Source organism: Lithobates pipiens, unplaced genomic scaffold (genome assembly GCF_037356315.1).
Source record: "Lithobates pipiens isolate NorthernLeopardFrog02 unplaced genomic scaffold, aLitPip1_a1.2 Scaffold_22, whole genome shotgun sequence".
Taxonomy (NCBI): domain Eukaryota; kingdom Metazoa; phylum Chordata; class Amphibia; order Anura; family Ranidae; genus Lithobates; species Lithobates pipiens.
Genome location: NW_027507784.1, coordinates 137,193,577 through 137,205,764, shown reverse-complemented (window position 1 = coordinate 137,205,764; position 12,188 = coordinate 137,193,577). Strand labels below are relative to the sequence as shown.

Here is a 12,188-nt window from a genome sequence, read left to right as displayed (position 1 = left end):
CAAGGGTGAGGAAGGGTCAGGATATACCTACTGTAGGTCATTCTGGTCAGATTAAATATTGTGCTTGGCTGAGAGTGTGTTATAGTATATTAATGGCAAAATTAATGCACAAACACTGGGGTCAAACTAATGGAAGGAAAACAAAAAAAAGAAAAAAACAACAAAAGGGTCAAAGTCAAGACAAAGATTAAAGGCTATGGTGGAATACTTACTCCTGACATAGGGGTGTAGGCAGGAGGAGGGCTGTGTCCAATTTCACTCTGATAGGAAAAAGAAATGGAATGATGGGAATAAGAATGAAAAGAATTTATGTGTTGCATGAGATAGTAAGAATAAAAGCATGCATCATAGAGAGGCCAACTCCACATCATGGATGTAAACACTCTTCTGTACAATGACAAATATACTGTATATATTCAGTGGTGCTACTGGGAAAAATGCTAGTATGCTTCCAAGTAAGATCATAGCAATTCAACAACTAACTATTGCAGCGTTAAAATGCCAGGATAGCTTATATTGTAGTTCATTGGGCTATTTTAAGGAACCATAAATAGCAAAGATAAGGCTCTCAATACAGATGCTAGCTATAACGTTTAATGCTCACTGGCTACCTAGAACCTAGGGTTTGTTTGCTCTTCTTAAAAGACACTTACACAAAGACAAAGAAAAGAAATGTTTTAATTGTGCAAGTACAATATAATAATATATAATTACTGGTGTGGCTTTCAGGTAGGGTAGGTAATTAATTAGGTTATGTCCAAACCCATGTAGAAAAAGTCATATGCAACTGTCCTTGGGTAACTTTAGAGTATAATTCGATTTTTATTGCTGCCTATGTTCCTACTGGGGAGAGCTGTACTTTATATTGTCTAAGGCCGCGTACACACGCGGGGACTGTTCGCTCAACTTTGTTCGTCAAACAGTTTCAGCGGACAGTCCGCTCAAAATTAGCATGGACGGACATGGCCACACACGAAGTACGAACAGTTTGCTGAAACCGTGCGCGATGACGTGAACGGCACGTACGACGGGACTAGAAAACGACGTCCTATACACTGCAATGCAACCTTCGGCGTATAAATTCTTTCTGAGCATGCGCGGAACTTTGTTTGACGAACAAGCCTACACACGAGGGGACTGTTCGCTGAAACAAGGTTTCAGCGGACAGTTTTTCTGAAATTCCGAAAAACCTTGTTCAGCAGACTGTTCGCTGAAACTGTCCGCTGAAAGCCCACACACGGGCGGACTGTCCGCTGAAACACTGTTCAGCGGACAAAGTTGAGCGAACAGTCCCCGCGTGTGTACGCGGCCTTAGTGATCATTGTTACTGGAAAAAAGTGCGGGTAAATCAAAAATTTTACAATTATCACCTAATGAGGTGTGGGTCACCTGTTCCAGTGAGAACTCCCTACAAGGGAATTTCTCCTTACTTTGGGATGATTTCCTCAAACTTCCTATTGTGTCTTCAGGACACAGCACAGACAGCAAAAAAAGTGTGCAAATATTGTTTAAATACAAGAGGCATGCATATTCTTGAATCTTTGTGTATTTCTTCCTGATCTGTGTAGTAAGCTAGTTTGAAACTCTGTCTAAGTGGAGGAGCCTACTGTGATACAGACCAGTCATCGCTGCTCTCTCTCCTTGTGTAGGTTAACTGGTCTTGCATCAGCTCCAACCTGTAGTTGTCTGCAGGCAGCCTGTAGTTAAAAGGACTGCAGGGTCCCTCTCATAGCTCTGTTCAGGCTATATACAGTAGAGTGGTGATGCCCTTGCCACTTTAAGGATAAGCTCACACATGCTAAAAATACTAGTGCTGACAGTAATGTGAGCCAACAGGCCTATAGCATTACCTTGTGTTTTTGACATGAGCTTAAAGTGCGTTAAAAACTGCACCCCGGGCACCATCTAATGCCCCGTACACACGATCGGACTATCTGGCGGACAATCCGCCCATGTGTGGGCTCCGGCTGACTTTTTTCCCCCAAAAGTCCGGTGGACTTAGAAAGAAGTTTTGACTCAAAATTGTCCACCAGACTGTGAGTCAGAAGAAGACCCCCGGGCGGCAACAAAGAAGAAAACCAGGCTCATCCGCTAATAAAAGAGCTAGCAGAAGATAGTGGAGGAGTCCGGCGAGAAGACCCCAAGACGGAAGAAAACCCCCGGAGCTGTGCAATAAATTATTTTAAAACTTTGTGTTGTGTTTTATTTACATTTTTTTCACCAGGTGAATGGGTAGGGGTACATTGTACCCCATACTCATTCACATAGGGTGGGGGGCCGGTATCTGGTGGGCCCCCTTATTAAAGGGGGCTCCCATATTCCGATAAGCCCCCCGCCCACAGACCCCGACAACCAATGGCCAGGGTTGTTGGGAAGAGGCCCTTGTCCTCATCAACATGGGGACAAGGTGCTTTGGGGTGGGGGGGCCGCAGGGCCCTCCTTCCCCAAAGCACCCCCCCATGTTGAGGGCACGCGGCCTGGTACGGCTCAGGAGGGGGGCGCTCGCTCGTCCCCATCCCCTTTCCTGACCGGCCGGGCTGCGTGCTCGGATAAGGGTCTGATATGGACCTTGGGGGGGCCCCAGGCCTTTTTTTGACGTAGGGCTTCCCCTTTAAGTCCATATGAGGTGACGGGGCCGGCAAGGTGTCAATCTCGCTGATGGAGGCAGCGACATCAACTTCCTTCGCTAGTCCCGTCTACCTGGAGCCGCGTTCAAAATGAACGGACTTTCCTCAGTGTGTGGGCAAGTCCATTCATTTCAAAAGTCCGGCCATAGTTCGGCGGTTTGTCTGCCGCACCGGACAAACCTCCAGACTTTAAAGCGGAGGTCCGCCCGACTTCAAAACGAGCAGACCCGCCCACTTTTCCGGCGGACCTCCGCTTCAAAGTCCGGAGGTTTGTCCGCCGGACTAAGTCCACCAGATAGTCTGATTGTGTGTACGTGGCATAAGTGATAACTGATTTTCCACCTTTAACCTCACTGAAATTTGATTGGCAAACTCACTGTAAACAGGCTATAAATGCTACATGCATATTTACAATGCATTTCCATAGACTTGAATGGAAGGGATGAAAGTCTTCAGCTTCTCCCAGACTAGACATGTAGCTTCATTTTTGCCATACAGAGATGTAAAGTGACGCGGTTGCTACAGGTTTTCCACTGTTCATATTATCCACTGCAGACTGCTTTTCTAGGTGTTTGAGGAGGAGCAAAAACACACTTCAAACGCCTGTTTCTAATTCCAATGTGAATAGATACTAACAAGGTAATAATTGGGTTCGCAAAGAAATGTTGTGCACACAGAGAGGACTTATTTTCATTATGGCTATTGACAAATAGATTTGAATAAAAGTTTTTGTGTCTGGAATTCAGCTTTAAATTTCCTCAACAAAAAAGTGATAGCCCTATATTTGATGAGAGTAGAATGTAAACCCTTTGAAATATGCAATTTAAATTTAAAGATTCTGTTTCAAACGTATTCATCAAACGTTCACTTTCACAGTACATGTAAAATGGTCAGCTGGAAGCTGTGCTTATGAATTGTTGTAGGTAGAAATACAGTGAAAGTAATAATATTAAAAATTGTCATACAATTTCAAATGCTATAAATGATTACAATGATTAAAATAATGGAGTGTCACTATACTCTGCATCAGAGGATGAACAAGGAAAGAACATATGCGCCCATGATATTACTTGAATTATTCAGATGCTTCTGACAGGTTAAGCAAAATGAGACTATGGGCTGGTTGCCGTCATCTTGTGATTGTCTGTACTGACAAGGTTTCATGGCAGTAACCTACGGAACCTGTATCAACTCGTTCTACAGCAAACATGACAGTAATAGACATTTCCCTTGGTTTGACATTAGGATTCAGGAATACTAAGCACAGTTTCATTCAAATCTAATTTATTGCCATCTCAGCTGGGTGTTTAGCATTTCTTTTAATGCTTTCATGTAGAAATCTAGGCCTGGCTTTTCAGTTCACAGAGAGACTGGAAAGTAAATCAATATATCTGATGTTGGGGTGGCAAGCTATATGAGTCTTAAGATTCCCATGGTCTCCATACCCATGTGTTAAAAATAGACCTTGTCTAGTTACATAATGTCAAGAACGTCTGTAGCTCTATCCTAATGCGGTCATTACAGGTATGATATAATTAGTATATTACTTTATTCAGAGTCCACCTGTTAGCTATGTCTAGGTACATAGTGTGTATTATATAATTATATATAATTATAATTATTTATATATATATATATATATATATATATATATATATATATATATATATATATATATATATATATATATATATATATATATATATAATTATAAGTATAATTTATTGGAAAGCAAACATATGGGCTTTATTAAAATATATACTAAAAAGAACAACGTTGACTGCTAAGCCATATATTACCAAACCTTTTTGGGCTTTACCAACAATCTGTGATAAGTTTATTTTCTCCAGGGAACATAAGCAGAAATGTTACATGTTACAAAACATGTACTGTCCATAAGATCTGCAAAACAAGAACTATCCATAAATAATTTTCTCTCTTCCGCTACTTTAACAGTTACATGTTAAAGCACAGGAGACCCAGATCCTGAGAGAATGCCTCCAGTAACCCCATATGGATAAAATAGGGTGCCAGAAAACCACCTCACCTTCCTGGAAGCTAAGGCCTACCAACATGGAGAGATAGCTTTTGCGACCAGCATGCCCGGCTTCAAAGTCCACCATTGATTATAGAAGTGCTGCAAACATTTAGTGACCTATGCCCTATAACACTAAATATGTGCCATCTGTTTACAATGCATCTCCAGAAGAATCCTGTATCATACCATTGAGGCTTTCTGTTCTGTCTCATTCTTTCAAAAGATAGATCTTCAAGAAGGAGAAGGCTTGTTTAAAAATTTGGGCTACCTCCTTCTTTGGATGAAGCCATGGTTATTCTTCTCCAGTACTCAGTCAGGAATCCACACCAAGAAAGGTATAGACACCAGCCAAATCCAAGAGAAAGAAACAAACTCAAGCTCTTCCACGAGCCTCTCTACTTTAGCCCTTAAGGTCCCACGGAGGCTTCCACGGGCTCCTCAGACATATGTTGTTCATAGGCTTTTGACTAATGCGGTTACTGATACATAGGTCTCATCTAGACAATAGCTATATTCTTAATTCTATTAATGGATGTTTTGGTTTATATTTTTTTAAATCTTTTTGTGGATTTCTTTACTGTAGATTTACATACTAGTCAGTTTTTTTGCTCAGTCTGACTACTGTGAGCATTATGTTATCATTGATTACAATGTATTTACAGATCACTTAACGTGAAGGGTTTAAACTCTATAAGGAAGAGATGACTTGCTTCTAGGTATTTAGGTCATCCCAAGCAGTTGTTATTTTAACACAGGGAACACATTTTTCTGAAGGGGGTTCTTTTAAATTTTCTGTGACATCCTTTGCTCACTCCTATGTACTGTAGCTTCAGACCCCTATGGAAAGCTGGTGTGGCAATCCTAATTAAGCACACATGTCCTCTAAACATAATTTCCTCTAATCTAGACCCTGGTGGTTGGTTTGTTATGCTACATTGTAGTTATATGGGTAAGCCACTCTCTTTATTAAATGTGTATGCTCCCAGTTCTGTTAAATCACGTTTCCTACATGGGTAATAGATACGATGTCTCATTCTTTCCACCCATTTAATATTATAGGCAGAGACATTAATATGGTAAAGTCTCTAGAAACCATCAGTCCCTTTAAAGTGGTTGTAAACCCTGTTACATCACTTTTACCTACATGTAAGCCTATAGCAATGCTTACTTGTTGGTACCTTAAATATCTCCTTAAATATCTCCTAAACTTGTACAATATATGCACTGCTGCCAACTTCATCAGCGCATGCGCACTATAGAAACAGGCCGCTGTGCCATTTCTTCAGGAGTCGTGCTGTGATGGGTGGCTCCCATGCACATGCTCTGGCCAATCACAGCTGAGATTGGCCTGAGGCACGAACCCGGAAGTAACTCCGGTGGAAGCTGTCCGCGCTGTACTCTGGGGGCTGATGGCAATCCGTGGCATCTTCTAAAGTAAGTATTGCATAATGAGCTAGTTTGCGATTATACTAGCTCATTATGCCTTTGTCTTGCAGGGTTCATTTTTCTTTTTTTTCCTGAGATTTACAACCTCTTCAAGGAAACCTACCCTCGTTTAACCAATCTACAGCTTTTTGCAAATACAAACACCTTATTTAGGTTAACATTGGTGCCTTCTTTTAAGCACCAAGGTTACTCTGAAACCTCTTACACTAGTACAACCAGGCTTAATTTAAAGAACCTAACTGCAACTCATTGAGATTGTCTGGAAATTACAATTATTAACACTATACATCCAAGAAAGAAGATTAAATCATACTTGTAAAAAAACACAAGTGTATATTTTTCTATAGAAGGATGGATGTAATATATTAAAAAAAGGCAACAACCATGCTTGTTAACTGATATAGCATTATAAAGTCAAAATGTTACTTAAAACATGCAAGCCTCCCAGCTGCACCTTCATTCATTCACTGTTTTCTTTACAAAAATAAAGTTTACCCTGGCTAAAGTAACTCATTTTCTGCCATGGAATTTATGAACAAAGTGAATGCCAGTGAAATACCAGCAAAGTTTACTTCTTTGGTTCCTTAGTGGCAAGATGCCTTCATAATGTTTCAGTAAATAACAACACAAAAGGCTAGGTTATTGCTAGATTGTTGCAGAGCTGTGATTTTTTTACTGACCTTTCAGATGTCTTAGATTTGATATTTTTAGTTTATTTTGTTGTTCTTAGTTTCTTGACGGAGTAGACATGGAAACTATGGGCATCTTCACATATGCATTTGAAAATATGGGTTATTGCATTTTTTGTGCACCTGCTCTACAGAGATTTTAGCAGATGATGAAAGTTAAAGGATTTGTGTGTCTTATAGCCTCAGGTGGATTATCTACAGTAATATGTGAAGAATTCACGTCCAGGGTTCACACAGTAAAGCTTAACCTACAGCAGTTATGTGAGGGAATTTTCCACCCATGCTCCCAGTAAGGCTTAAAGCAGAGCTGAAGGCAGATTAAAAATAAAAATTGAGAGAAATAGAATGGGAGAGGGAGAAGAATTGACCCACTCACAGTTAAGTCCTAGTTGTATTACTTAAATGCAGTAGAAAAAAAGTCAGGCTGGTTATGTCTGTGTGGCAGGACTGTGTAAATCTCAGGGATGAATGAACATAAATAAAAACTCCTATGGTGGGTAAAACAGCCCTCATATATGAACTTCATCTGTGTATTTAGCTGTTTGAGTTAAAGACTCAGTAAACTATCACGTACTATGGGCAAAATAGAAATATTGTATCCATTTATGGCACAGTTCTAATTTATATAACCTTTTTGTTTAGAATATAAACTTTTATCCGTGCAAAGGAATGGGAGATTTTAGGTATGAGAGATGAATGGCTTATCATGCACTTCCTTTGGATAAAACAACACTTACCAGCATGACTATGAATTCTCAGTCAACTTCTTGCCAGCTGTTATTTTTAATGGCTGAAAAAAGATTTAACTATACTACTTCACAGTGTTTAACTGTCAATAGTTACATTTACTGTAAATCTGCCACAAGTCATTACTACATGTAGATCACTAATGTGTGTTTTTTTTTATTTTTTTGCGAAGTGACTGGTTTCCAGGAGTTATGCCGCATACAGACGATCGGAATTCTCGTCGGAAAAAGCTCTGATGGTTTTCCCCTCGGAATTCTGTTCAAACTGTCTTGCCTACACATGGTCACACCAAATTCTGACCGCCAAGAACGCAGTGGCGTACAACACGTATGGCGGGACTAGAAAAAGGAAGTTCAATACCTACTAGCCAATAGCTTCTATCTTGTAGTTGAATATGAGCATGCGTGAGTTTTTGCGCGTCGGAATTGCATACACACGATCCGAATTTCCGATAGAAAGTTTTTCCATTGGGAAAATTGAGAACATGCTATTAAATTTTTGCTGGCGGGAATTCAGCCAGCTAAATTCTGATGGAGCATACACACGGTCACATTTTCCGATGAAAAGCTCTCATCTGTCTTTTGCTGGCTGAAATTCCGATCGTGTGTACACGGCATTACTGTGCTTAAGGGCCGGTTCACACTGCGAGCCGCGGCGAGGCGTCTCCGACTTCCTCGCCGCGACTTGCAGGGGGGGTCAGCAGCGACTTGCAGAGGACTTCTGCATAGAAGTCAATGCAAGTCGCCCCCGAAGTCGCCCCGAAGTAGTACAGGAACCTTTTTTCTGAGTCGGAGCGACTCGAGTCGCTCCTCTCAGAACGGTTCCATAGCACTGTATGGGGGCGACTTGCGGGAGCGAGGCGAGGCGAGCCGTGTCGCCTCGCCTCGCGTCGCAGTGTGAACCGGCCCTTACACACAGTCGTTGCTCTTTGTGTATATTAAATAACCATGTCTTTTTTTTGTTTTTCATTCAATTTTTAAATATCATAGATTATTATTACATATCTACCAGTAGTCACCAGTAGGTGACAAGCATCACCATAAGTAGATGCCTGGGAAGTCATGGAACACTGCTTAGATCATAAGGCAGAGCTTTACACAATTAGGTAGCTGTTTCAAATCTGCTTATCAGAGTTGGCAGTGACTTTTTTCAAGCATACTTTATATATTCTCATTTGCTTTCACTATCAAAAGTACAGCATTCATGTATAATGATTTTAAACATTTATAGAAGTACCCAAATGTACAGGCATTTTATTCTTGTATAAAACAGATAAAGTAAAACATAATTTTGAAACATGTAAGTGGATTTAGGAAGGATCATAGTTTAGCACTGTAGAATCGTTTTCTTTTTAACTATGAATACATTTAATGTAGGTGATAATGCAGATGATTAATGTGTCACGTTGTATGTCCCCCCTTGACCACTATGTATAGAGTGAAGTGTCAACTGTGCAGGAGGTATATGAATCTCAGGGGTCCATAATGAATAAAAAGAAACAGCTGCCCTGCAACAGATAAGCTGAAGGAATGCTCTTGCAAAAACACAGAATGAATATCAACCTTATTTTGTAATTATTTTGCAGCATGAAGTACAATTTAGCCTTTTTATCTGTGCATTATATAATCTGCCTGAGCTGACAACTTGTTCTTGCCTATATTGTTCATCATTTTATTGCTTAAAAACCATAGAGGAGCTCACCCATGCTTTAGTCAAAAAAACACATTTTGCGTTTTATTTTCACAATCCTACAGGAAGAATTACACTACATTCGTGTGAAGGGGCACCGAGAAGTACTGAATGTCCTTGTGAACTTAATGGTTTTCTCACTTCCCTTGTCAGAACATGAGACTTGAAAGTGATTCTATAAACTCCTGCTCATGGTTGTTGCAGCAATACATTTCCTTAAATAAAGCATACTGGGGGGCTGAGTGTAACAGAAAAAAAAATATAACTTGTTATTGTGTCATCTTATATTTTTTGAGAGTGTACATTATGTTTTGGAGCCGAAGGGCCAGTGTTAATAGTGTTCTCTCCAAGGGTTTCGACACTGAGAGAATTTAAAAAAAAAAAACCTTATGCGCTCTGAACTTTTAACCATGAAGTAGATATAAACTCTAATAAGCCAAGCAAATGAACTGAAAAATACCTTACACTGTGTATATGACATCATCTCACCTTCAGGATTGTATTTCTGCAGGCTAAAAGTATACTTTGAAATGTTACTGGCCAGGAAAACTGCCCAGACTTTCATTTGAACGTCCTGCTGGGACATGTAGTTGGTTGGTCCAGCAACACACACTATACCCCCAGCTATCCCTAGGTATAGTGTTTTACAGGCATGGGCACAGTCAGTAGATTGGCAGGAGCAGCTGACAGAAAAGTCAGGCAGTGGCTTCAGAGGGTGGAGATAGGCATTACTAAGCATTGAAAGGGGACGTTTTCAGGGTACTGTGCTGACACAAATTACATGAATGCATACAACAATGTCCTGTCTTAAATTGCAAATGCTGGGGTGGCCATTGCAAAGCCACTGTCTTAGCACTATCACCTTATACATGGAAGTGACATTCAAGCAGGCTACTACTTAGAGTGAAGGGATTGTGAAATCCTCAAAGATAGTTAGGGATCTTGTAACCGATGAGAATGCAGCACAGGAAGTTATCAGCTGGCAAGATTTTTTGCAGGATTTACTAGAATTTTTGCCCTTGAATAGATATAACAAAATGAGTTCCATATTCTTTTTAACAGGCTTAAATGGAAAAATGTGGCCATTGGGCCGTTGGCCAATCTCCCTGTATGGCACCTGCAGGATTATAAATATGAGGTTAAAAGGGATATTTCCTTGGGATAGACTAATCAACATTGGTCTTCCCTGGTTCAATGGTATCACATTGATACTAAGGAAAGGAATTTGTAATTTTCAGTGAAGGAAGTGCTTACTTCGACTGCATGGTCCTTTTGAAGCTTACTACAAGTATATGAATTATACCCCACAGGTGTGATATAATTATCAGCCTATGAGCTCCTTGACTTCTTATCACTACAGGGTGCGAATTTAGGGCTATTGTCCCCCTTTTTATGGCACACCGATACCTCATTGAACATCCTGGTGGGTTCTGTGAGTCCTTTGGAAACTTGATCACATTTGGTCGACATATAAAGGTCCTACAAAAGCTCCAGAAGAAGCCATGATTATGGCGGAACATGTAGAGACAACCAACTTTTGTACTGTGACTGCATGATCATTCATGTTTTGGTTTTAAAACATATTGATTTTTTAATCATGTATGTTTAAATAAAATTATGAAATTTGTATTATTAATTTGATTTGGTTTTTTTGTTACCTCAAAACTCCCAATCTTGTTTCTCTGCATTTTCTGTTCATTGTTAAGAGTTTACATTCCTTTTTATCGTAAACTTAATCCCTAAATCATAATGCTTTTCTTAACCTAACCCATTAAATCCCAGGTTGATCACCAAATTATGCCAGTCCAGCATTGAACATTACTTAAAGTAGAAGGAAAGGCAGGGCATTCACATACCTTCTAAATGCTCACTCCCACCATTCTTTTACTTTCTGCATTCAGTTGGTAACAAATCTCAATGTAAATAAATGTTTTCACTTGTTCCAAGTGATTCTGTGAATGCAAATCTCAACATGTGTGTCTGTTAGAACAGAGTTGATAGTGGTGCTGAATGTCATCCCACCAAAGTACACTAATCTAGCCATTGTGTGGCCTGAAAAAGTTCATTTTCATCAGTTGTTCAACAAATACACGCATCACCTTGGTTGTGCCTATAAAGTTAATGAACTACTCCCTCTAGCTATTTATATAGAACAACTTTGGGATCTGGCACAATTTTATTATTAGGATGAATGAGTGTCCACACTATCAACCGGTGCTCTCTCGTTTCTCTATTTACTTTAAAATACATCCACCAGTCACATGACCGCTTGAGAAAAGTGAAAAAATAAATGTATTTACATATAGATTACTAACTGAATGCAAGAAGTAGAAGAGCGGTGGGGAGCGTTTAGAAAGTATGTGACTGTATTGCCTTCCTTCTGCTTTAGGGCAACTGTTTATTTTTGTGCAGTGAATAATATATATTTTAAGTGCTTTACTTGTGGCTTATTATAGTTGAATAATACTTGAGGCGATTGTAGCCATATTAGTGAACTTGTACTAGAAACTATTTTTTTTCTCAGATATTATCCTACTTAATATATTGCTAAAACTCTGTGTATCAGTACTGCTTGGACCAAGAATGGAATACCCCAAAATTATGTCCTGAAAATTTAAATGTTAATGCACGTAAAAAAATATTAGGGGCAGTAATCAATTGTTTTAGTTAAATAATGCCAGGTCAATATCAAGTACTTACACTAGTTGCAAATACAAAATACATTTAATGATTTATCACTAAATACAGAGCTGCATTATTGTGTCCCTAGAGTTGAGCTTTAATAGTATGATAACACATAAAACTCAGTTACTTTGGATTGTTGAAAAAAATTTCCTTTTCCTCCTGAATATTGCAAACCCTATGGTGACATAAACTATATCTAGGTAAAAAAAATGCATCAATAACTTCAGATATAAAACTATCAATAACTATCAGGTAGTCTCTAGTATT

General features: G+C 39.5%; 1 protein-coding gene across 2 annotated transcripts in view; it reads right to left on the bottom strand.

Moving 5' to 3' along the window:
- ERBB4 (erb-b2 receptor tyrosine kinase 4) overlaps positions 1-12,188 on the bottom strand; it is a 1,370,666-nt gene that overhangs the window by 31,838 nt on the left and 1,326,640 nt on the right. The window contains exon 26 of one of the 2 annotated variants that reach the window (XM_077448341.1): positions 213-260. The exons of the other annotated variant lie outside the window; for it this stretch is intronic. Coding sequence (XP_077304467.1) covers positions 213-260 — 48 coding nt within the window. The remainder of the gene's footprint in view (positions 1-212; positions 261-12,188) is intronic. 2 annotated transcript variants of the gene reach the window in all.